The sequence below is a fragment of the Excalfactoria chinensis genome, chromosome 13 (genome assembly GCF_039878825.1).
Source record: "Excalfactoria chinensis isolate bCotChi1 chromosome 13, bCotChi1.hap2, whole genome shotgun sequence".
NCBI lineage: Eukaryota > Metazoa > Chordata > Aves > Galliformes > Phasianidae > Excalfactoria > Excalfactoria chinensis.
This window is the reverse complement of record NC_092837.1, coordinates 1,994,493-2,017,911: the sequence shown is the minus strand read 5'-3', so window position 1 is coordinate 2,017,911 and position 23,419 is coordinate 1,994,493. Positions and strand designations below refer to the sequence as shown.

The window sequence follows — 23,419 nt, the reverse complement described above, 5'->3', positions numbered from 1 at the left end:
TTTATACAGTATTTATAGGGTATTGTTTCATGTGATTTGACATCATCTGGAGAGAAATACATAAATTTATGAACTAAACTTGTAAACAAAAGCTTATCTACAGAAGCATGATGAAAATGTACGCAAACAACAGAGAAGAGCGTATTATCACAAGGAAACAAGTGTAACAGAGCACAGGTAGGGGGGAATTTGGTGAATCACCAAGTATGTTGCAAAGAGTTTAAACTAATTCATGAGCAGTTCTCATTATTCTTTTCATGTTCTTCTGTACAGTTTAATCCAGATCCCAAAAAAGTCTTTATCTAGGAACAAATGCAAGACTCCAGAGCCAGCTCCCCTCAGGGGGAGCACTCGAGGAGTAAAGGCTTTCTCCCAGTCTGATGGAAGAATCAATAGTGGCCCTAAAAAGTATGCTCCTGGGAGCTGATGTGTGGCGTGTCATTCATTTGCGGTTGTCACTTGTGTGTATCAATTGGCTGATCTTGTAGAAAATGCAGGGAGAGGTGTCCATCTGATGAGAGATCCCCATGCCAGCCTCTTCATGTCTGGAGTGCTCCTCTTTAGAAGGGACCGATGCCAACTTCACACAGGTTCAGCTGTGTAATGTTTGGAGACCAAAGCAAATGGCCAACCTTAAAAGTAGAAGTCACCTGGACCAGATTGCTCATTAGAACAGGCTGCATGAAGTAGGTACATCCCTGATGATGGTTTTAATGTAATTCCGTTGTTAAATAATAAAGTTCAGGTGTGAATAACCCCACTTAATATCCTGCTAATAGGAAAGAGGCCCTTAAAATGATCAAACCTTGTGTTATCCTGAATGCTGCAGTAACACCGTGATGTGAGTGCATTTAAACTTGCATGTTTAAAGCCAAGTTGTATCCACTTGGTGCCTTCATTGGGAGAGCTTAATTTTGTGCTGTGGCCCAAAGTTTGCAGGTGATTGCTGCAGGTGCAGGAATACATTCACTGAGACAGTGCAGTTGTTCACCTGGTCCTAACTTCCCTTAGGTTATAAGGGTTCACCTCCCTAAAGTTCTCATTTCTATGAAGGAAGGCATTCTCCCAGCAGCCTGGGTAGTTCGGTTTGTGCCTCTTACAGATGGGTACAGACCTTGTGAAATTTTTTGAGGCACATGAGCTGTAACTCTCCTAGAGATGAATTGCTCACGCTCGATCAGGGTTTTATAACAGGGAACTATAAATACAGTGTGAAACTTCCAGAAATGAGCAGGAAGAAAGGAGTGAGCCAATTAAAATCATCTGCTGTGAAGTGCTGAGGTAACTGGGCTGGCATGCTTACAAAATGCATTGGGAGAGCTCTGAGGGTGAGATGGCTCTTTGGAATTGGATGTGCTGTACAACACTTGCTCAGACTGATGCAACCAAGAGTTGGGTTACCAACCAAAGCCTGTGAGTCCCTGCCCCTGAGCCATGGGCAGAAAGCTGGAGAGTTGATGAATTCTGTTTTCTCCCAAGGTCAGTAGTTGTTTGATCAGACTCATTGCTTTTCTCTGCAATGGGCAGTAATCCGACTAATAGGAATGCTTCACTGAGTCATCCCTCCTTTCCACCAGCAGCTCCAGCAGGGAGACCCACCGTGGATTTTCCTCATCTTGTCTCTCTGGGTTTCTCAGGATATGAAGTCATCCATTTTTATCTATGCTAAAATTGTATGGTTATTTTAAAAGGCTGTATCCATATAACTCAAGGAAAAAAACAACTTTTCTGGCTCACCAGCCAAGTCTTCTGTTGTGCAAGTTCTTTGAGCAGCAAAACAGGAACAGAGATAAATTAATATCCCACCGGGCTGTGTTTGCAACAGTTTTCTGGCATTTGCTTAAGGCTGAATTTTTCCCCATGTAGAGTACTAAAGTGTAAGATGGCGTGTGTAAAACCAAGAACAAATAATATTAATGAAGCGTAAGTTCTCAGCTTGTCTCTGGAAATGAATTATTAAGAGCACCAAAGAAAGTGATTTAAGAGGCCATGACTAATTTAGTTTTTATTATTTTTATATGAATCACTCATGAGTCTATTGTGGAAAAAGATCAGAGCCGTTTGATCAGTGTGGGGAAATCACTTTCCAAGTGATAGCCATTGTTGGAGGTTTTGCATAATAATAATCTCATTAAATGCTTGGGTACATTTTGTTTTAAAATCCCGTAAACATTATCAGAGAGAGATTTCCAGGACTCTGAGGATCAGACAGGCTTTTTAAAGCGAACAGTTGAATTTTCATCGCTGTGTTGGTTGTTATGAAAGTGTGACGGCGTTGATTTCCCTCTAGTGGAAAACCAGTGACACCAACAAGCCCCGGTGCCAGGGCTGGCTTTGTCTGGAGGAGGTACCAGAGCTGTGTGGGGAAGGTTCCCAGTTTCCTTGGGCTCAGCTGGGATTGTTCCTTCCAATCATTTAAGACCAGTTTGGTTTTATTTTCCTCAAGTAAATGGAAGTTATTCTGGCCTTCTATTCCAAGGCTGGGCTGGATGTGACTCTGGGCAGCCTGGTCTGGTGGTTGGTGACCCTGCACATTGCGGGGGGTTGGAACTACATGATCATTGTGGTCCTTTTCAACCCAGGCCATTCTGTGATTCTAATAATAAATCTGAATCTGCCGTATGCTGATTGCTCTTTAAAATAAGACCTTATGGGGAAACAGCTCCTTTTTGCCAAAATTTCGGAGCGTTTTGTATACGTTTCTCCCTCTGTGTCAGAACAACCCCAAGTCCTGTTGGAAAGCTTTACGAAAAAGGTCTGAAAAGGAAAGCACATGGCAGTGTCAGTGGGCTGCCCCAGCACTATGCCTGCTCCCCTTCCCATGTGTCAGAGCTGGAGATTTGTGGCATTCCAGCTCTGTAATGCATTGCACCTGAGACAGAACAGGAGCTGGATTTACAAGCAATAGGCGATGTTTTACACATTTCTAAGCACCGTGTTTCCGAGCAGCAGCAGATTGCATGACCAGGGAATGCATTAGAGAGGAGGAATGGGATAAATAAATATGAAAAATCTTCTGTTTGGAGGGATTGATGCCTTGGGTAATCAGTGGTGATGGAAGGGAAATTCAGTACCAAAAAAGCGCATATCCATTTTCCTTGGATCTTAGTTATTTTTTAAAATGGAGTGTGTGCAGTGGCAACTTGGGTTGTGTTTTTCACATTACTGAGCTGTTATCAATTTAAATGCAGGGTGGTGGTTTTCTTTTAATCTTGAAAAGTTCAAATGTATCCCGAGATCACTTAATCAGCCCTTTGTTTGAAGGGTTCCTGCAAGGTGTAAAAGAAGCTCATGAAGGGCAGAGAACTTTGATTCCAGACAGGGAGAAGGAGCATGAGATAGACTGCTGGGGGAGTCCATTTGTCAGCTGTCACTACGTGACCTCATCAATTATGAGAAATTACAAGCACAGCTTGCTGAGTTTTTTCTTTCTTTATTTTATATATATTTATATATATATATATTTAGCTTTTAACTCAGAACATGTAACCTTATTTTATAATGAAATTCATAAAATGGAGGTGAAGAACACCTTGTCCTTATCTGACTGCTTTCCCACAAGGCTTGTTGCTCTGTGGCTCTTAGAAGCGTTTCTGCCTCTTGTTCATACATTTTCATTGCTTCTATTTCTTCACAAGGAGATTCAGCTTCAGCAGTAACAGAGGAAATCTGTGCCCCAGAAGTGACCTTCTACCCTTTCTCCTGCTTGCTTGTCCTTTGTCATGGGACTGTACATAAAGATGTCTCTGCAGTTTGCCTTCCTGCATTGTGGGGGAATTGTAGGGCAGACCCAGCTCCCAGGGTTGCACAGCACTGTGACTTTGGGCAGCCATGAGATGCTCTGCTTGAAAGGTGTGATAGCTTTAGGGGGGAAGAATTGTGTTACATCAGATTTATAGATGTTTATTGCTCCTTCTGACTGCTTTCAGGCTTGGTGTGACTGAACTTGGCTTTGTGGTGACTTGGGAACTTGGCTTTGCAAACTGAAGCCATCTGGAAAAGTCAAAGCACACAGAAGTGTTTCTTCTGCCTCTTCCAAGCATTAATTCTTCACATTCCCTTTGCCTGTTTCAACCTCTTCCCTCCAGTTCTTCCCAGGAAGCTTTACATGAATGTGCTTGTATGGAGGGGTGGGCGGGTTGGTGGATGGATGGTGGAACAAGCTCCAAACTTGGCTCTAAAAATGTCTTATGGTAAATGGTATTTAAGAACTTTTATTCAAAAAACTTTACCTTTATATAACTGAGTATAAACAGGAGGTGTTTGTGCATAAGAATGCATGCATATGTAGCAAATGTAACCGTGAAATCTTCATGCGCTAATTATATCCACAGGGAAACACAGGGAGAAACTGTAAGCTGCAATAAATAAGCGCACGGAAAGAAGCGGTGATTTGTTACAGAACTCAGCATTCTTTTTGTAGCAACAGAAGTTTCAGTATTGAACCTAAATTTGGTGATTACGTTTTCCTTCCAACCCCTAACATTGTGATTCTCGACAACAGTTGTGGTCTCATGTGAGCTCTAACGTAGAGCAGATTATTTCCCTTCTGAACCTGATGTGAAGGGCACAGCATTGCCTAAATCGCATTTGATGGCCTTTTTTTAAGTGCTGGAAGACAGAAAATAGTTCTTACGTGCCATAAACCATGCTCTTACCAACAAAAGCTTCTCTTTACAAGAAAAACGCGTTTGGAGAGGAAGAGAATAATCCCGTAACCTGGCATCAGTTTGTTTACATAAGGGTTGTTGTATTAAATGAATTACATTAATACATTCGTACGCATTGAAAAAAGCAGCTTGTCTGTTTAAAGACAATTTCAGAGCACCAACCAAGCATTCACAATATTTTGCTGAGAGCTCTTGAAGGAAGCAGGCGCTTAGAACTGAAAAGATTGCATTGTACCACTCCATATAAATCATCCCATAAAAGCAGTCGTCCTGCCTTTATTGACCTGAACTCAATCTGAGTTGCTTTGGGCTTAACTTGAAAAACTGTTATTGAGTCCCCTCTGCTGCAGGCATCTTCTCTATCTCGTGCAAATATCATTTGAGCAGGGGTGATAGCTCTTCTGTTTGTGGTTGTTCATGCACCTTTGCTTTTCAGCAGGAGAGATCTAGCTGGCCAGAAAGCAGGCAGATGCTGGAAATGAGAAGTTTTCAGTATAGATATCTGTGATGTATTGGGTAGCTTAACCTGCTCATTCCAGGTACCCAATCTGCCTGACACCCAAAGCAGCACTCATATCTGTGATGCTTATGGTTATTGATAACGAATTTTGGGCACATCTTTGGATTTGTTCTCATTCAGATCTGTGCATGCATTTGTGGTCTGCGGTGCTGTCAGAGCAGCAGCACCCTTATTTCCATCCCCCCTCAGATCAGAAGGAGAGCAAGATGTTGTCCCACCTGCAAGCTCTGCCTTGTAGCATGTCTAAAATGTAGGCAAGTCCCCACGCTTCCCTTTGCTGCCACTTTGCTGCTGGGCTGTGGGGAGGAAGAGCAACAGAGGGGTTGCACAACGAGTGTGACTTTGCCATTCCAGCTCTCCAGTGCCCACCCTGTTGTACTGGTTTCGTGCCACCCCGATTCTTAATTGCTTTTTACTATACTTTTGTGATGAAATTGTGCAAGGAGTTGAATTTAGCATGCTTCATGCACGGAGTTAATTAAGGGAAAATCATTCTTTAAGCTCATTAACTGTTCTTTAAGTATATCCTTCTGGGTTTGCACGAAGGTATGAACATTTGGGAGCTGTTAATGGAATAACAAAAGAAGCTGCTTTGTGTACCCATCAGCGCTTTAAATATAATTTGAAATTATATTCCTAATGAGAGCAGTTGTACGAAACACTCAGTGCCCAAACCTCCCTAATAACGGACCTGCACCCTGCTGACAACCAAACATTGTGGTGCAACAGCAGATGTGGGAAAGGGAAGGGGAAAAGAAAAGGATACTTGTCAGGCAGTTACAGATGAAGGCAGGCTGACTCCAAGGAAGACTCTCTGAAAGAAAGCCTTTGTCTTTTTCCCTGTCTCCTGCCTGGGATGCGGTCTGAGGGCTGACAAACAGCTTCAGCTCTTCCTCGTCAAGTCTCAAGGTTACTGTGTGTTTTCTGAGAACCAGCACGGCTAAAAGAAGCCTCAGCCCGCCCCGAAGTTGTGTGCTGTGCACCTGAGGTTAACGGGTAGATGTTAAATTTCTCTATAAATTAAACAGCTGGAGATTGCTATCTTTTTTTTTTATGTGCAAAAAGCACCTTGTTAACAACCGGCACAAAAGTTCATATTCTCAGATGAGTTACTTTGCCTTACTCTGAAATTGCTGCTCATTTTCTTCTTCGCGTTGATTTATGAACTCTGAAATTTGCTGCTCGGAATTCAGGCTGTGTTCCCAAGCCGTGCTGCTCTCCAAACAACTGAGCAGGTCACCTCCCTTCCCGCGGTGTGTAACGCACTTTTACTATATAATAAGGTGCCTTTCCTGTCTTTTGTTGCTACAGGATTTTGGAGAAGACGATTCCCTTTACATCACCAAGGTAACAACTATTCACATGGGCAATTACACCTGTCATGCCTACGGCTATGAAGAGCTGTATCAGACCCACATCCTTCAGGTGAATGGTTAGTAAATGGCATGTGTGACAATCCACTGAAAACGTTCCTGTAAGCAAAGCTGCGGGTTAATCTCCTTCGCACAAAGACGCGAAGAGCCACGCAACTAATGGGCTTGGTGTAGCAGAGCAAAGGCACCAGCAGCGGGCTCACTTCTGTTATCACACAGGCAATTGGGAAGGATGGGAGCACATGGGGACGTGTGTGCCATTGCCTGGGCCATAGCTGGCACTGACTGCTTGTTTTACCATTGGTGTAGCATTTCCATAGAGTTTTAGAGTGGTGTTTCAGAGCTTCTCTTGGACTAATGACTGCTTTTGTTGCTTCAGTTCTTCCACCTTCCAGAGAATAATTTCCATTGCATGAAATAGGCCAGGATATTTAAATGAATACAGCACAGTATTTCCAAAACTAGTGATCTACCTCACAGCTATGTACCAGTCATTTCCTGGCTGTAGCCAGCTTGGTTCAGCAGAGGGCTGTTCGCATCAGCTGAAGGCACGGCCCACTGGGCTGTAAAATGAGGGCAAATGGTTCTCTGAGTGAGAGAACCATGCAGGCTGTATTCCAGCATCTCATTCAGCCACCTCCCTGGGCCATATTTGAGCCTGGTGGAACTTCCATTCAGACATTTGCCGTCTTTCTTTTGGGCTCAGACTCAGTCGGGCTGAGTTTAAAATTACATTGACTCAAACTGGTATTTCATGGGTGTAGGTTTGGCTGCAGCTCAGGCCTTGGGCCATGCCTACATGCTCCACCTGTAGCGTGTGGCTGGGGAAGAGCACGAAGCTTCCACTTGATTTGAATGGAAACAGACTTAATGTTTCCACATAATAATTTGTCATCTTTTGAGAGAGTAAACTGCAAAATCTCAGCAATACGGGTAACTAGATTGTGTGTGCTGCAGCTGGGAAAATAGGTTTCCTTCCTCAAAGTGCTATTTGTTTGATGAATGGCAGCTGAAAGGAAAGCATGCTAACAACTTAATCCTGTTATATTATGTGATATATTATGAGGCCTGAATGGAGTTTAGTTGGCAGGCGACAATGTAGTCTTTATCATCACTGAGAATTTAAGGCTCAAATGCTTTGAAACTAAAACCAGAACGGGAGGAAAGCTGAGGTGAATGCAGGGAGGGCTGTGCTCATGTTTCTGAGCTGCAGTGTGCTTGTGTCTGCTGCTTGGGTTGAACTCCATATTTGCTCTTTGACTGGAAGTTTCATGGCGCAGCTGCCATGTGGGTTTTCTTACTAGTAGAAGAATTCAATGATACAAAAAGAAAAATAAGGAATAATGATATTATTGTTGTATTTGTATGTTGTATTTTCAGTGTTGCTATGTGGTCATTAAACACTGCAAAAAAAAATGCCATGCGTTCTGCTGTCAGCCTGGGCTCACTAGAAGGCTACAGCTACTGAAAGGAGACTGTAGTGAGGTGGGAGTCAGCCTCTGCTCCAGGTAACAGTGATAGGGGATGGCCTTATGTTGTTGTAAGGCAGGTTCAGCTTGGGTATGAGGGGAAAATTCCTCCTCCAAAGAGCAGTCAGACGCTGGCACAGCTGTCCAGGGAGTAGGGAGTCACTGTCCCTGTAGGTATTCCAGAATGGGGGGGATGTGACCCCTGGGGATATGGTCAGTGGGCATAGGGGTGGGCTGGGGACAGATGTGGTAATCTTAGAAGTCTCTTCCATATTGATTGATTCTATGAAAGCATTGTAGGATGAGAACACTTTGTTTTAGAGCACCTGGTATTCCCAGATGAGCCACTAGGCTATGCAGAACCAGGATCTTGCAGTTTGCTGCCCACATCTCCTGCTGGTGTCATTGCTTCCACTGATGGTCAGGCTGCAGGGCTGATGGCAGCACAGCACTGCTCACCCTCTGACATATCCCAAGGCTGAGCACAACTCAGAAATCCTCCTTGCTTTTCAGAACCATAATGGACAAATTGAGGAATTTCTCCTGACAGGAGAAGAGGGGAGAAGCTGAGCTGAACTGAGTGAAGATGTAGAGAATCTAAGTATAGTTCATTGTCTCTGTTCAGCACTGGGACTGTCTCTGTCTGTCCGTATCAGACTAAAAACTCCATCTTCAATGTGGACTTTTTGCTGCTGCTGTTCTGTATTAGACTAAAGCTGTAAGGGGATGTGACAGCAGTAAGTCAGCCAGAACTGGGATGTATCTGCTTGCCTGCCTCCCCCAGGGAGGGGGTAATGCACTTCTAACATCAAACAGGCAGTTTGGACTTAGTTTTTGTTTTGTTCTGTTTTATTCTAAAAAAAAAAAAAAAAAAAAAAAAAAAAAAGTGATTTTTTTCTTTCATTTGAAATAGAGAAAACTCCAAGTTTCTCTATGGGGAGTAATTAGGGAAAGAAGAACCACTTGGAAGCAGTGGGTTTGTTCCCAGACTTTGCTGCAGTCCCTCTCCTGGTCCCCTCTGATCCTTTTTGTACTGTCTGGCTCATTGCTGAGGCTCATAGCTTCAGCTTACAAGATCTTCTCCTTTTCTTGCCTTTTTTCTCCTTAAAATAATCCAGTCCTGGCCACACACACTCTCTTTGCATGCTTTTCTTTCTGACCTAGCTGAAGTGGGGGGAAAAAAATGGTTTTGCTCAAACTGCTCACTGCCATGCAATGCTTCCCTTGTAGCTACATCTAAGCATGTAGTATCAGGTGAAACATGCAGTTGTTGGGCCTCTGAGGTACCTGCCTGGGCAGCTATCCGAACAGTGCTGTCCTGGTGCTCCTGTGCAAACATCTGAGCAAACCCACTGAAATATTTATCAGAACCTTTAGCACAGGGCTACAGGAAGCAGTGCTTCGTGTGCAATATTCATCAGGACTTGCTCAGCTCTTCTGGGATCCCACAAATAACACAGGCAGACCCAGAGGTTCCTGTGGACAAACTGAGGTGAGAGCGCTGCTAAGCAGAAAACGTGAAGCACACCACATAGTTGGCCCAAACCATTGGCTGGTGTCTTCTGGGCACGAGGCACAAAGCACATGTAACACGTGGTGGGGTACCTTTAGAGTGGGCTCATTGATCTTAGCGTTCCCAGCAGTTATAACATGCAAGTCAGTGCGTTTATAGCTGTGGCCCATCGTGTGTGTGGAAGAAACAAACCCGTTGAAAGGCAGCACTGAGTTTAAGAATGAAAAATTCATCTTGGGTGCTGATCAGGAAAAGTGAAGAGCAGTAGGCAAATTATGTTCTTTCCTGTGTATGGATATTGCTTGGGAAATGTGTTCAGCGTGCACCGACTGTAGGGAGGAAAGGCCATTTATCACTTTCAAGAGGAAAAAGAGTTGGTGAGGATAAAGGATCTCATAAAATTGTAATCAACTATGAAAATTGATAGTTTGCAAAGCAAGAGACTGCTGAGTGTGAGGCCTCGTTTTCCTTCATCCTTGCACTCTGCAAAACATCAGCATAAATCAGAATATTGTATTCCTTGAAACCAGTTGGAAAAAAAAGTAATTCAATCTTCAGCCCAATGTCCAATAGGACAAGTTTTCGAATAACAGAGATGTTTCAAACCCAGCTTTTGTTCATGTGGCATTTCAAGAGAAAATATGTAACGCTGCAAACTCCTTTCAAATCATAAATGGGAAGATTAAACCATCTGAAGTGAATGATTAATGTATTAATTTAAATAACCACTGCAGTATATGGGTGCAGCAGCAGCAGTGTGTGTGTCTTTAGGGCCTGATAGTGCTATTTGTACCCACCGTGTGCTGTATCACCTGAGCTGTTTTACTGCAAGGAACTGTAAGGAAGGGACTACTCAGTATGCAGTAATAGGCAACCCACCTAATCTCCTACTTGTTCGAGTGCCTGTTTTTTTTTCCTTCCAACTTTGCTTAAGATAATAGCCTTTTTATATTGCCTTTGGCTGCAGGCACTGTAATGGTTAGTAAAGATATATATTCACCAAGGGAAATAGCAAAGGGTAATCCATATATTCCAAAGTCTGGAGCTGAAATCTTTGCAAGTTTAAAGTAAAATGTGCTTACTTGGAATGTATTAATTTGTAACAAGGACAATAAAAATGCATTCTGCAGTTTGCTGTTATCGCAAGGCAGTTGCATGCAGTAATTTACCTGTGCAATGAATTATGCAAGACAAGTAAGGAGAAATAAAAAGTTTTAAAATGAAAGGAGCAGGAGAATGATAAGAAAGCAACAACAGAGCTGCAATGCATTTTTTGCAAGGTGTAAACAAGCAGTCTCCCTAGTAATCACTATTGAAAAGATGCACACCTTGCTGTACTTTCAAGTTCAGCCAGTTTTCACCCAGAATGTTGATGCAGTATCTGGGACACCCGAGCTATGCTGTGCAATATGAGTTCCTTCTGGAGAGCTAGGGAAGCTCTCTGGAGCACTGAGCACCATTTAGCTTCACCAGGGTTTGAGAATCTCACTGGTTCAAGTCTTGTGAGATTCTTCTTAATGAGGTTTTTCTAGAAGACAAACCATGTGCTTGCTGTTGTACCGAGGAGCATGGCTTAATGGGGGAATGGTGGTGGTGGCTGGATGGCTGGACTGGATGATCTTGGAGGTATTTTCCAACCTTGGTTATTCTGTGATTCATCTCTGAACCTCAGTAAATTATGTAGGCTTTCAGTGGACCTCAGTCCTAAATTAGTTCTAAAAATGCTCTTAATAGCAAACAGGTCTTATGTGAAACTGGCGTTGGCTGCAGGACTTTGTACAATTCTGTCAAAGTGGATGAAAATGAATTTCTTGCAGTACCTGGAGATATTTGCTCATAGAAACTGAAATTAACTTTCCAAGGTACAGCAGGAATCAGGTGCTCCCAACTCAGTCTTATTTACCCAAACCACATGGATGCTGCATCTCATATTGATGCACAGAGCAGCTCCAGCTATTCTGGCTGCAGAGCTTTCTCTGCTCTTCTCCCACTCCATTGGGCACCTCCTGAAGTCAGGAGGAGCATCAGTCCTGACAGTAATGGCAGAAAGAGAAGGTAAAACAAAACCAACAGTGAGTGTTTTTATTTAGAAATTAAAAAATAAAAGTCTTGACTTTTTGGTATCCTCCTGATTAAAAAGCTCTCATGCAGTGCTGTACTGACTGCCGTGCTTCTTACAGCACATTTCCTTTGCTTTGTAAGCAAAGGGAGTGGAAGAAAAGGAAGTAACTCCACATGGCCATTGCAGAAGTGGGATTTAAAGACATGCCTTTGCTAAATGTCCTCATTTTCTTTTTGCTTCCCAGTTGCCTCCAGGCGTTTCCTCTCAGATTACACTTGAACAATCCCTCTCTTTTAAAGCTATAAAAACAAGTAGACTTGAGGGCTTTCTGTCATGGCTGATTTCATTCCGAGTATTAACCAGAGGTGATGACTCAGTGCTTTTTTTAAGCAGCTGGTAGGTTAGACAGGGGTAAAATACGTCTCTCTCTGGTAAGGCTCATAAAAAAACAGAAATAGAAAGATGTAAAGTGTGTGCTAGTGAGTGTAATTATTCAAACTATCCCCAGATGGATATATGGATATATAGCATGCTGCAAGCACAGATTTCATTTTATTCTAAAGCAACTGTTGAGTGCATTTAATTTTGTCAGTCCTGTAGCCTAACGATGGGCTACGTAAAAGCACAGTAGGGAGTTAGGTACTTTAAACTTCCACTGGAAAACATTAGTTCGTTGTTGACTCATTCTGGCTTTGCATTGCCCTCCATCCACACTCACATTCTCCTTGACCCTCTGCCAACCCCTCTGAATGGCTCAAAGCTGTCCACTCAATTATAGAGCAGAGCAGGTCAAGACCACCATCAGCACTGTTAACTTGGAGGGTCCTGGCCTTTCTGTTCTCCCCCAAATTTTATCACAGAAAAGTTCTAATCAGTGTAATTCTGGAATATGTGTGCCCTGGGAGTGCCAGGAGGAGCACTGTGGAGAGAACGTGAGAGTATTGTTAAGAAATAGTTAATGAGAAGTATTAAGTCTGGTTGGTTTGAGCAGTAAAGCAGCATGATTGAAAATCAATGGACTTGTCTGAAATGGTAATATAATTGGTCGTTCTGCCAATTTAGTGTATTAAATGGTTCGGAGGCAGCTTCCCGAAACAAGGTAAGTCACAGTTTGAAAGTCTCTCAGAAATATAAATAATTAACACTATATTTGTTTAGAATAACAGGTAGTAAATATATAGGGTATTTTCTTACGCATATTTATTTAAAGTGTTGAATCATGGTCTGTTTAATAGCAAAATAATGGGCAGGGCCCAAAATCCTCCCTTAAAAGGATTCAATAGAATTTAAACTTTAATTTTTCACTGTATGAGTACCTTGCTTAGGTGTTAATCCAACTTCACTAATGCTCAATCAGTCGTTTAGCGAAGGCAAACCAGAGGGGCCTAAATACCACATCCAGCATCCAAGTTGTTTCCTGGCGTTGCATTATTGGTTTGTTCTCTTCTTTATTTCCCATGTTCTGCTCCAAGCTGGGCTGTAGCCTTGAGCTGAGAGCCATGGGCTGAGCTCAGCATCTCCATTCCATGTCCCCACAGTGCCGCCGGTGATCCGCGTCTACCCGGAGACGCAGGCGCAGGAGCCCGGCGTGTCAGCCAGCCTCAAGTGCCACGCCGAAGGCATCCCTAATCCCCGAATCACCTGGCTGAAGAACGGCATGGATATCATGCCAAAACTATCCAAACAGCTCACGCTCCTAGGTAAGAACAGAATTGTGGTTAATTAAAGTATTGTAGATGGGGATTACAGAGGATTATTTTGCACTTTAAGATGGAAGTTCTTGTACTTTCACTAAGCCACGGTTGTTGAAAATGGTGTTACAAACCCCCTGTTCTTCTTCTTATCTTTTTCTCCGGTGAATTTCTCGGGAAATACAGTATTGATTGATGTAAGTGGTAACAGTGCTCTGTTAAAAGACACTGCTCCTGATTCTCGCTGCCTTTCCTCCTGCGTACGTCTTTGCACATCAGAGGAACAGTGCATTAAATGGTTTGTTCGGGTCTGAGGCATTACATAGTTTGTTCGGGCATAAGGACTATGCAGCGTGCAATTGTGCTGAGAATCTGCATGTCTTCTCTCAGCCACCTTCTTTGGCCCCTGTATTGCAAATTGGGATGTAACAGACCCAATGAAAAACAATCATATTTCTTTGTGAGTTGCCATACTATTAAGGACCAGCTCCTTACTGTCTACACTGTGCCGTGGCGCATTGCAGCCCTCCACCAGCACTGGCAGCACAGCTACCCTTGCCTTGTGAGCAATGTCTCAAAAAGATTTTGGACAATGATCCCACTTGGGAAATCAGAACGATAGGAGGAGTTTAGAGAGACCTCTTCCAAACCTGTTTGGTGATGTGGTGAAGAACCATTTCCAAAGTCCATGTGATTCTGTTGTTCTGCTGAACCAAAGGATAGCTAACAAGGCATACCTTTACCTGACTGTCTACCCTTGGGATTTATCTTTGTTCATTTCTGGCACAAAATTTGTCTGTGTTGACGGACAGAAGCACCACGCCAGCTCTCATAAGAGTTCCCCCAAAGCTGCTACTGAGGGAGTGGGAGCACCATGCTGGGATGGAGCCAGATAGCAGCGATCAGGAGCTCTGCTCATGGGTATCTCTCTTGCAGCAAACGGGAGTGAGCTCCACATCAGCAGCGTTCGGTATGAAGACACTGGTGCCTATACCTGCATTGCTAAGAATGAAGTGGGAGTGGATGAGGACATATCTTCACTTTTCATAGAAGATTCCGCAAGAAAGACCCGTAAGCTTCATTTACCACATATTTCTTTCTTTAAGGCATATTTGAAGTGAGATAGCGCACATGCAATGTAAGAATTTAATCCATTGCATGCATTACGTGGGGCTCTGACTCGTAAGGATTGGTTTTGAGAAGGAATTGTGTGGGGAAGGTAAAAAGCCACTTGTGCAGGACCACGATGCCTTTCATATGCCAGAATTGTGCTGATATGGGTAGCAACTTGACCGAAGTAATGAACTGGCAGTATTTTTAGATCAAGGTGTCATATTTTGTGGAACAAGATACAGTTTCAGAAATAACATTTTATTGTCTTCTGTACGAGACCTTTTCAGCCAGCTGAAAGTTGAATTTCTCAAATATTTAGATGCTTGAAAGGTGTTCTGATTGGATTATATATTTTGTCTTTCTTTACATCTCTAACTAGTAAAATAGGTTTCCCTTGGCATGAAATTATCTTCCACTTCAGAGATGAATGTTCTCGCAGCAACTCCTAGCTGCGTATCTCCCACTGGAGTGTGGCACTGTTACCTTGTCTGCGCTGTCCCCAAAACACAATTAATGAAGGAGGTGATTAGTTGTCCCTGTGGAAAAGCTCACAGAGGCCCGAGCCTTCCTAATTCTGCTGCCTTAACTACCTGGGAGATTGCTTGGGTTGCTGGTGATACTAAAAGTCTGAGTGCAAATGTGATTTTTGCTATTTTCTGGCTGTTAATACAGAAGTTGGCCATAAATATGCATTCTCCTGGCAATTCTTCGGGAAATATATTCCTTTCCTCATTAAACAGATTTATGTACTCTTGTTAATATCATGAATACTTGAGCAAGGAAAATTACAGTATGTTGAGAAATAATTGGATGTATCCTAAATAGAAATTCAAATGTAGATGTAGGGTCTGAATCCTAAAAGAAAATGCAGCTCTCACATGAAATTCAGAGAAGAAATGCTGCAAAGCGTGTAGCTGCCATAACTGCCCATCTCTGGCTTTTGAAAGATGTCGTGTGTGCTCACTGGGACTGTAGCAAAGTCACAGCCTGTTCTGTACCTCCAGTTACATTTGGAGATGGCATCTTCAGTTCTGTAAGGCTTTGATCTTTGCACAGGCTGAAGTTGTCTTCCTGTCAGTAAGGATTTTGCCCGTGTCGTAGCTTCAGAATTGCCTCTAAGCAGAGCAGATGTGTTTTGAAATAAGTGCCTGTCCTGATGGTTTGTTGTGTTGGGATGAATGTTACGGACTTTTCACAAGCTAAACAGTTCATTTAAACGTGAATATTAATTCCGTTACTTGCTACGATGACAATTTTGACATTGCTTTGTTGTTTGTTTGTTTGTTTTTTTCTTTTCCTTGATTATTTTCTGGCTTCCCCAATTTTCTGATGCTGCAGTTGCAAACATACTGTGGCGAGAGGAAGGTACTGCAGTAAAGTTCTTTTGTCGTAGTGATAATGTGCTTGTCTGCTTTAGTAATTCCATGATGGGCCATTCTCCACTGACCTGCCACTAACTCTGCCAGTGTTTGCAGTTACCAGATTACGTACAGAGCAGAAGTTTAAAAGCTAATAAAGTATTAAATTGAAAGGTATTGCTCCAGCGATATCAATCCTGCTGATAGCTTCTTATGTTTTCCCACCATGAAATAATAATTGATAAAAAGAAAATACATAAAAATGTGGATTTTTATAGAAACTGCCACCAAAGCAAGTAGCCTGAGATTCTCAAGCTACATTAACAATTACACAAGTGTCAGAAGTGCTCCCAAATTACCATAATCGAACAAGTAAGGCATAAATTCAATACACTGCATTTGTAAGCAAACAATTCAAGCCCTTTCTCCTCAGTAGCATGTATTGATGTTTACTAGGTGAGCAACAAAATTGTGTTCTTGTCTGTTAAGCAGAAAAAAATCCCTCAAGTTTTACTTCCCTCTGTCCTTTAAATCGATGCAGGGTAAAGGTTGCCCCGTTTCTCCTTGTTTTAATTGGCAGTTAAGATCTTCAGTTTGATTAAATTTATAGCGTGCCCTGCACAAGGTCAACATCTGCGTATCTTGGAAGCTAAATGAGAAGCAAAGCATCCTAAACAGCTAATTGACTCAAATATACTGTGGAGGCACCTGAAGTCAGAACTGATTTGATTTCGTATGCACTAGTACTGTGAATGCTTCTAAAACACACAGTGAGATGCCCACAGTGGGCATCCTGCAGGTAGAAGGCTCTTGCATTGCTCAAGGAGTGCAGGCATAAGCTGCTGCTTAGGTCTGCCACATGCACATGGGGAAGCCAGGACCTTGCAGCCCTTCCAGCCCATGGAGATCTCTGTGCACATCAGAGCTGCCTGCTGCTAACACCCTTCCATCCAGGGGATTGCTTAGGAAAGGGCCTTGAAGACCATTTCATAAGGAACATCTTCATCTACCTAAATGAGAGCTGTGCTCCATGCGTTGGCTTGGAACTCTGATTTGCTCAGATGGTTTTGGGAGCAGAAGGAAAGTGCCAGCCCTCAGTGACCAGTGCTGTCCCCGTGTGCACCTGAGGTCCTACTGACAGTGCAGGTATGTGCACCCACCCAGTGCAGCCAGCTGGAGGTCATATGACACAGCTCTTCAGCTTTTATCCCCAGATATGCCACCTGCAGGTGCCTGATGCATGGCCACAAAGAGTGCCTTTATACTTAAAGTGGCATTCCAGGCACTAAGAACTGCGATTTCCCTTCTGCTTAGAAGTTAAATCTTAGTGCTTCTAATCATCCCTTGTGGTCCTCTTTAAAGAAGGTAGTTGGATAACCCTATCAGGCGTAGAAGCATAGCAATGCTCAAAGAAAACTAAAAAGTTGGTTGCAAAAACCCTTAGTATAATTTTACTTAACAATTTGGACTTAATGCTTATCAACCTTGCTCATTTTTAATAAATTATGAGCAGTTCACATGGAAAACACAGGCTTTGAGGGCAGATTTAGTGTTGATGTTCCTAAGCAATTGAGCATCTTTAAAGGAGGTTTATTCCCCACTACATTTGTTCCATACCTCCATTCCAGCAAAGGATCCACTGAATGGAATTCAGCATGTGAAATGTTGCTCGGATAAAGCCAGGAGGGAGGAATGGTGTCTGTTTTTGCATTTTAACATATTCCATCAATTCTGTTAAAATGAAAGTGTCTGTGTAAGCAAGGGGAAGTATTAACAGATGAGTTGATAGACTTGAGCTCCTTTTAAATGGTCACATCCTCACGGCATGATGCCTGTGTCAGCTAAAGCCCTTGGGAAGATCCCACTCAGAGCACTGCATAGAGCAAGCTTTTGCTGCAGGTCAGAGTTGTATCACAAGTAGTTGGTCCCTTGAAGTCGGTCTATCAGTCTGTCCTCAACACCTTTCATAGACCACATGCAAGGAAAGCTCCAGAAGTGAGCACACGTACATGACCTGCCAGTTAAACATGAGACTGGAAGCTCATGCAATATTTATTCAGTATGCAAGCAAGTTCTTAGTTTTTGTGCATAAAAAGTTATGAATACCCCAAATGTAAAGCAGAGATTTGTTTTCATGCCAGCGATCATTTTTGCAGTGCGTGTTGCTTTCTTTATTCCTGGATAACAGGAGCCTATCATGCCAGCAGGCAGCCATCAGTTACATAAAGGCAATGCACTTAAAAAGCTGAAAGCCTTTTAGTTACCTTATGTAAGTTCTAAAATACTTCCAAGCATTTAGATTGAACTGAGGAGAATTATGCACATACTGGATCAGAGGAGAGTATTCCCCAGTGACAAATTCACCCATCTTAGGTGGAACTCTATTCCTTAAATAAGGAGAGCTCTTACTGTTAGCATCATTTAAGCCAGAAGGTGCCCCAGAGAGGACATGTTCATGTTTATACCCCAACCGAGACTTGGCAAATTGGTAATCCTTTCAAGTTGCAGCAGAATGCTTAGTCTGCCTAGCAAAAAGCCTGCTTTGTTTAAAAATCAGTGTGAAGGTTATTACCGAGTGCAGAAGCGTGTTGATTTCATTCCATAAGCTCTGACAAGGGTGCACCCTCAGTGTACCTCGATGCTATTAGGAAGTGGTGTCCAGTCACCAGGAAAACTTGCACTTGTTTTATTCCAAAATAAGTGGTGGGACTTGCCCAGTCAAAGCCTACTGAGGTGAAATCGTTAGAAAAGTAATTTTGTGACAAATCAAGGCCTTAATTCTGAAATACACACTCATTGTATTTGGAGCATCAGATAACCACGCTGCTATCGTGCATGAAAGTAACGATGAGCATCTTCACAATGGTCATAGTTTGTTGCCTGCCTGTTTCCACTTGTTAGGATTAAAACCTTTTCCTCATGGAAGTGTGTGCACTCATTCCAGGTGGGGCCAAGCTGTGCCCTCTGATGTGTTCACTCAAATCCCATTGCAGCAGGTGGGAGCTGTGTGCATGCTGCGAGTGCAGGTTTTGGTCCAAAATGCCCCAGTGAAAATGCTTTAACATTATACTCAGAAAATGAGCCCTCAGTCAATAAGGTAACTTAGTTGTCAATGGGAGTTCAGTGCCTTTTTTCTCTGTGCATGATCCCTTTTGTGGTATCACATCTGAGGGTCCCAACTCCCGGTGCCCAAACCAGGGTGTTTCCGTGCTGTGTTGTAGAGAGACTCAGCTTCAACACTGTCCAAACAGCAAGCAGCTGATGCTGAGAAGTTGTACTCTGAAGCCACTTATTTGGCACTAATAGAGGGGTTTTTTGACTTAAAAAACCCTCCTAGCATCACTAAACTCAATGAAATTCTCCAAAAAAGCCATTTATCCAAATTATGCTTGTATATACTGTGAAGTTTTGCTATGATTTGCCTCAATCCTGCAATCCACCTCTGAGAGAAGTGAGAAACTCTGTAGGCAGCTGCCACCACAGGCCCAGCTGAAGGCACTGTGATGTTCAGATCCATAGAACTTATTTCTCCACGCTTAAAATATAATTAACAGGAAATTACAAATTATCAGCACACTGTTGGCAGATAAGTACACTATCAACATCACTGGGGGTGACAGCGGTCATCGCAAACGTTTATTGGTGATGGTACCCAAAGTAATTTAAGAAACAGAAAAAAAGAAATGAGGCCTGGATCTTTTGAACTCAAGTGTTGGAAAAGATCCCAACCATTTCTTAAAGATGCACATTCCTGCAACTGCATGTAGCTGAAGGACTAAATTGTCAGCGGTTCACAACATTTCTGCATGGCGGAAATGAGAAAGCGTGACCTAACAGCAAAGCAGTGACAGGCAGCTCCCCAAAGCTCCTGGAATGCCCCCGTTGTGGATAAACGAGTGCTATTGCAATGCTGAAGTACTCCACATTTGTGAATTACAGTTCGCAACGTTTCAAAAATGCATTTGCTTTGGTGGCTATCGTCGAGTTTGAGCAAGTAGAGGTTTTTATTTGTGGACAGCCTTTAAGTGCGTGCATTTTGCATGGTGTGAGAAGTTAACTGTGATAGGACAACCCCCGGATTAATTTCCGCTAGAATTTCTAAGTTGTCGAATTTTTAGCAAACTCTACTAACGAACTCGGAACTATTAATGAAACAGAGCCACCATCTGAGTTGGCTGCAGTGTCGTGAAGGGGCTGTGCGACCCACATCCCGCTGCCTATATCCACGTAGAGCTGAGTGGTGACGTTCGTGCACGGCTGCAGCCACCAAGGCAATGCATTTTTGAAGGTGTCTGTACCTCTGCACTCCTTGAAGCCCTCGTTGTGACATGAAATTTGATTTTGTGAATGCACCGACTGCATCCGAATGACCGACTTTTATGTAAGGCGGTTTTTGTTGGGGGAGGATACATACAGAAAAAATTCTGCTTCTTTTGCTTTATTTCCCTTCCAGGCCTGAGCGTTGGGAATATGTTCTACGTCTTTTCTGATGATGGGATCACAGTCCTTCAGCCAAACGAATGTGAAATCCGGAGGCACATCAGGCCCGAGGAGAGGATCTTCTCCAGTTATGTAAGTCCTGCAGCTGGCAGCTGGGAAATGTTTCTTAGTCTCTCAAAAGGTTGTTATTGCCTCAAAGGTTGGAGCTTGGTGGGCTTCACGTGGCATCCCCGGGGTGCCTCATCTCCTCTTGAAAATTAAGGGTCCTCCACGTGGGAGAAGTGTGGGATCTATTTCCTAAATTAAAGCAAAGCAGGGAGGCAAGGAGGGATGTGGAGAGGATGGCTTCCAGGAGGCCAAGTGATCCCAGTGACTTGTGTGTGCGTACTGCACAGAAACACATTGTGAACTATTGCACCTCCTAAAGGGACAGGCTTAAGAGATGCTTTCTTAATCACTCCTTTGCTTAGTTTTATGGGAAGACCCAATTAATGGAGGGAGCTGAGCATGTGGTTCCTTTCTGAAGAAAAGGGCTCAGCCTTGCTTTCAGTTCTTGGTAGAATAACAGGGAATATCATGGTTGTGAGCCCTGCAGGCCAGGTCAGGCACTGCTGCTGTGGGTCACCATCATCTTGTGTGTCTGCATTCGGTGTTCAAGTCTCATATGTTTGTGGTTGGCAATAGGTTAATTTGGGTTTGTTGTTTTTTCTCCACTGACGTATTGATAAACTTTAGTGGAAACCCACCGATGCTCACCCCAGGACTGACCCTTAGCATAAACTTAATAATATTAACCCACACTTCAGCTGTTACTGCAGACAGGTGTACACACCCTGTGTTGCCTTTTCAAAGAGCTGTAAATATCGAAGGGGTGGTTCTGGAGAAACAGTGTGCAAAGCACTGTGGTGAGAGGGCACTTCTTAGAGAGAGAATGTCAGCACAGTGGGCATGGAAGGGATTTTTATCACCATTATTTGGCTGCCTTACAGAGACCTCTCAGCATTTCCTGCAGATATCATAGGGCCCTTTGCCACGCTGAAGGGAGGTCTGGCTTTTCTTTTTTCCCTTTCAGCATCTTGAGTGTTTGCCATGTGGATGTTGATATTATCTCACAGTTTTAGGTGGGTTCCTACACTAAAAGCGTAGGAACTTTTAGCTTGTTTGCTATTAGAAGTGCAGCAAAGCAGTGCAGCAGAAAGCTGGGGTTGACCTCTCCTTGGTGGGGTGGGTTCTGTGGCTGAGGAGCTCCCAGTACTGCTGGGGATGAGGAGGGCAGTCCAGAGCCTGTTTGCTGCCTTTGCACCATGCTGTACCTTGCTGCAGTATCACATCATCCCTTGCATGTGTCCTCCAGCAAGTTCTTGACAGGGCTGTGTTGCTTGCAGGTGCAATCTCTGTATCCCCACTCAGTGCTCTGACACAGACTTGGTGGTGGCTTGCTTTTGTTTCTGCAGCCTCTTGCACTGAACAAGCTCTGCTGCTCCATTTACTTACCCCCTAGGGGCAGTGCTATCATTTAAAGTGACCCAGCTGCTCTGCTGACAGGATTTAAACCCAACACTTGTGCTGTTGTACATGTTCCCTTTGGTTTATCCTTTCCACATCACAGCCGGGGCCAACACGAATGCTTGTTCCTATAGTGTATCTCAGCAGAAGAGAAAGTCAGGAGAAGGAAAAAGATTGTGGTGAGATCATGCATCGCTTTTCCTGCTTGGGGTCCCAGCAAGCTCCCACAGAAGCTAGTACAGATTTTGCACAAGGCTTAAAAAAGGAAGATCCACAACAAAATAGGGCATGAGGCAGCTGAGATCAGGGTTTGGTCCAAGGCATCAGAATTTGGTTCCTTTGGAACAGGGGAAGTTTCTATGTATGTCAGAGCCACATCCGATGGGACCCTGCCTGCTTTGCTCCCATGTCTTTGTTCACAGCCATCACGGAGTGGGCTCTTCTGAGCTGAAAATGAAGAATGTATGAAAAAATATGAAGCTGTGATTTAGTTAATATAAATGCTGACAGCACTGCTAGCCTCGATAAACCAGGGTGTCCTTCAAAACACAGATCCACAGACAACATCATCATTTAAATGCAGTGTGTGTCTGCCAGAGGTCTGGCTGCATGATGTCCTGGGGCAGAGCCAGGCTGCAGCGCAGTGCCGCGCCGAGTAATTATTTTACGTTATCCAAGAAAGGAAATAAAATAATAATATAAAAAGCCATCCCGAAACCCCATGGAAATGTTTTCTGCGGTTTTCAAAGCCAAACTTCATACTGCTCCAGACTCTGAACTTGCAGAAATTAAGCTGCTTTTCCTCTTTTTTGTTTCCACAGGAGGAGATCTGTCCCAGAGTGGAAGGGGAAGGAACTCAGTCCTGCCTCTGGGCCTCTGCAGTCAATGTCCGAGACAAGTACATCTATGTGACACAGCCTAAGCAGAACAGAGTAATGATCATCGATATCCAGACACAGAAAGCCGTGCAGGTACCTACAAGGGGAGCTCTTTATTCACTGATGGCAAAAGACTTTGCTGTGGGAAAACAAAAGTAGGTTTCTGCCTGGTGGATCAGACATTGCTCTGCATGATGCTGCGCCTGTTGTTTTCACCCATGGGGTCACACTGCGTTATTGGCTGTTCTGAAACCACACTGCCAGGGAAAGAATCCCTTATGAGCTGCTGATCATCATCTCAGGGCTACATCTGCAGTTGGGTTTGCAGCTACCCTGGTAAAATGGTGCTCCTTCACCATTCGGAGCAGGTCAGGAAGAAGGAGCTGATGCAGGTGTGGCTGGGGTTGGCCCCTGAGCTGCTGGCTGTGAGGAACAGAGCAGGATGTGCAGCCAGAGAATGGAGCCGAGCAGCCAGCTTTTCTGTTGCTGGAGCTGCTGCTGATCCCCAGATTGATTTAAAGGTAATCGTATAAAGCTTACAAATGAGTGTAGCTGTGGTACATGGGAATGTCAGCAGTGAACTGCTGTGACTGCCTTGTGCCTGGGGACATTTGTGTCACTGTGTAAACATGGATCACCTCCTGTTTTTTAATTATTATTATTTTTTTAAGTCTGTGGATGTGGACCCATTGCCAACCAAACTGCATTATGACAAATCCCACGACCAGGTGTGGGTGCTCAGCTGGGGTGACATGCAGCGCTCATCACCAACACTGCAGGTAAGTCTTTCCCTCACTGAGCATGGTGGGCTGCTTGCGAGTAATTA

General features: G+C 43.6%; 1 protein-coding gene across 7 annotated transcripts in view; it reads left to right on the top strand.

The window, feature by feature from the left end:
• FSTL4 (follistatin like 4) overlaps positions 1-23,419 on the top strand; it is a 183,677-nt gene that overhangs the window by 151,670 nt on the left and 8,588 nt on the right. For 4 of the 7 annotated variants that reach the window (XM_072348399.1, XM_072348394.1, XM_072348395.1 and 1 more), the window contains 7 exons: positions 6,502-6,622; positions 13,146-13,307; positions 14,235-14,369; positions 15,750-15,776; positions 20,223-20,341; positions 22,537-22,686; positions 23,265-23,372. In XM_072348399.1, coding sequence (XP_072204500.1) covers positions 6,502-6,622; positions 13,146-13,307; positions 14,235-14,369; positions 15,750-15,776; positions 20,223-20,341; positions 22,537-22,686; positions 23,265-23,372 — 822 coding nt within the window. The remainder of the gene's footprint in view (positions 1-6,501; positions 6,623-13,145; positions 13,308-14,234; positions 14,370-15,749; positions 15,777-20,222; positions 20,342-22,536; positions 22,687-23,264; positions 23,373-23,419) is intronic. The other 3 variants (XM_072348398.1, XM_072348396.1, XM_072348397.1) reach the window with 1 other exon arrangement.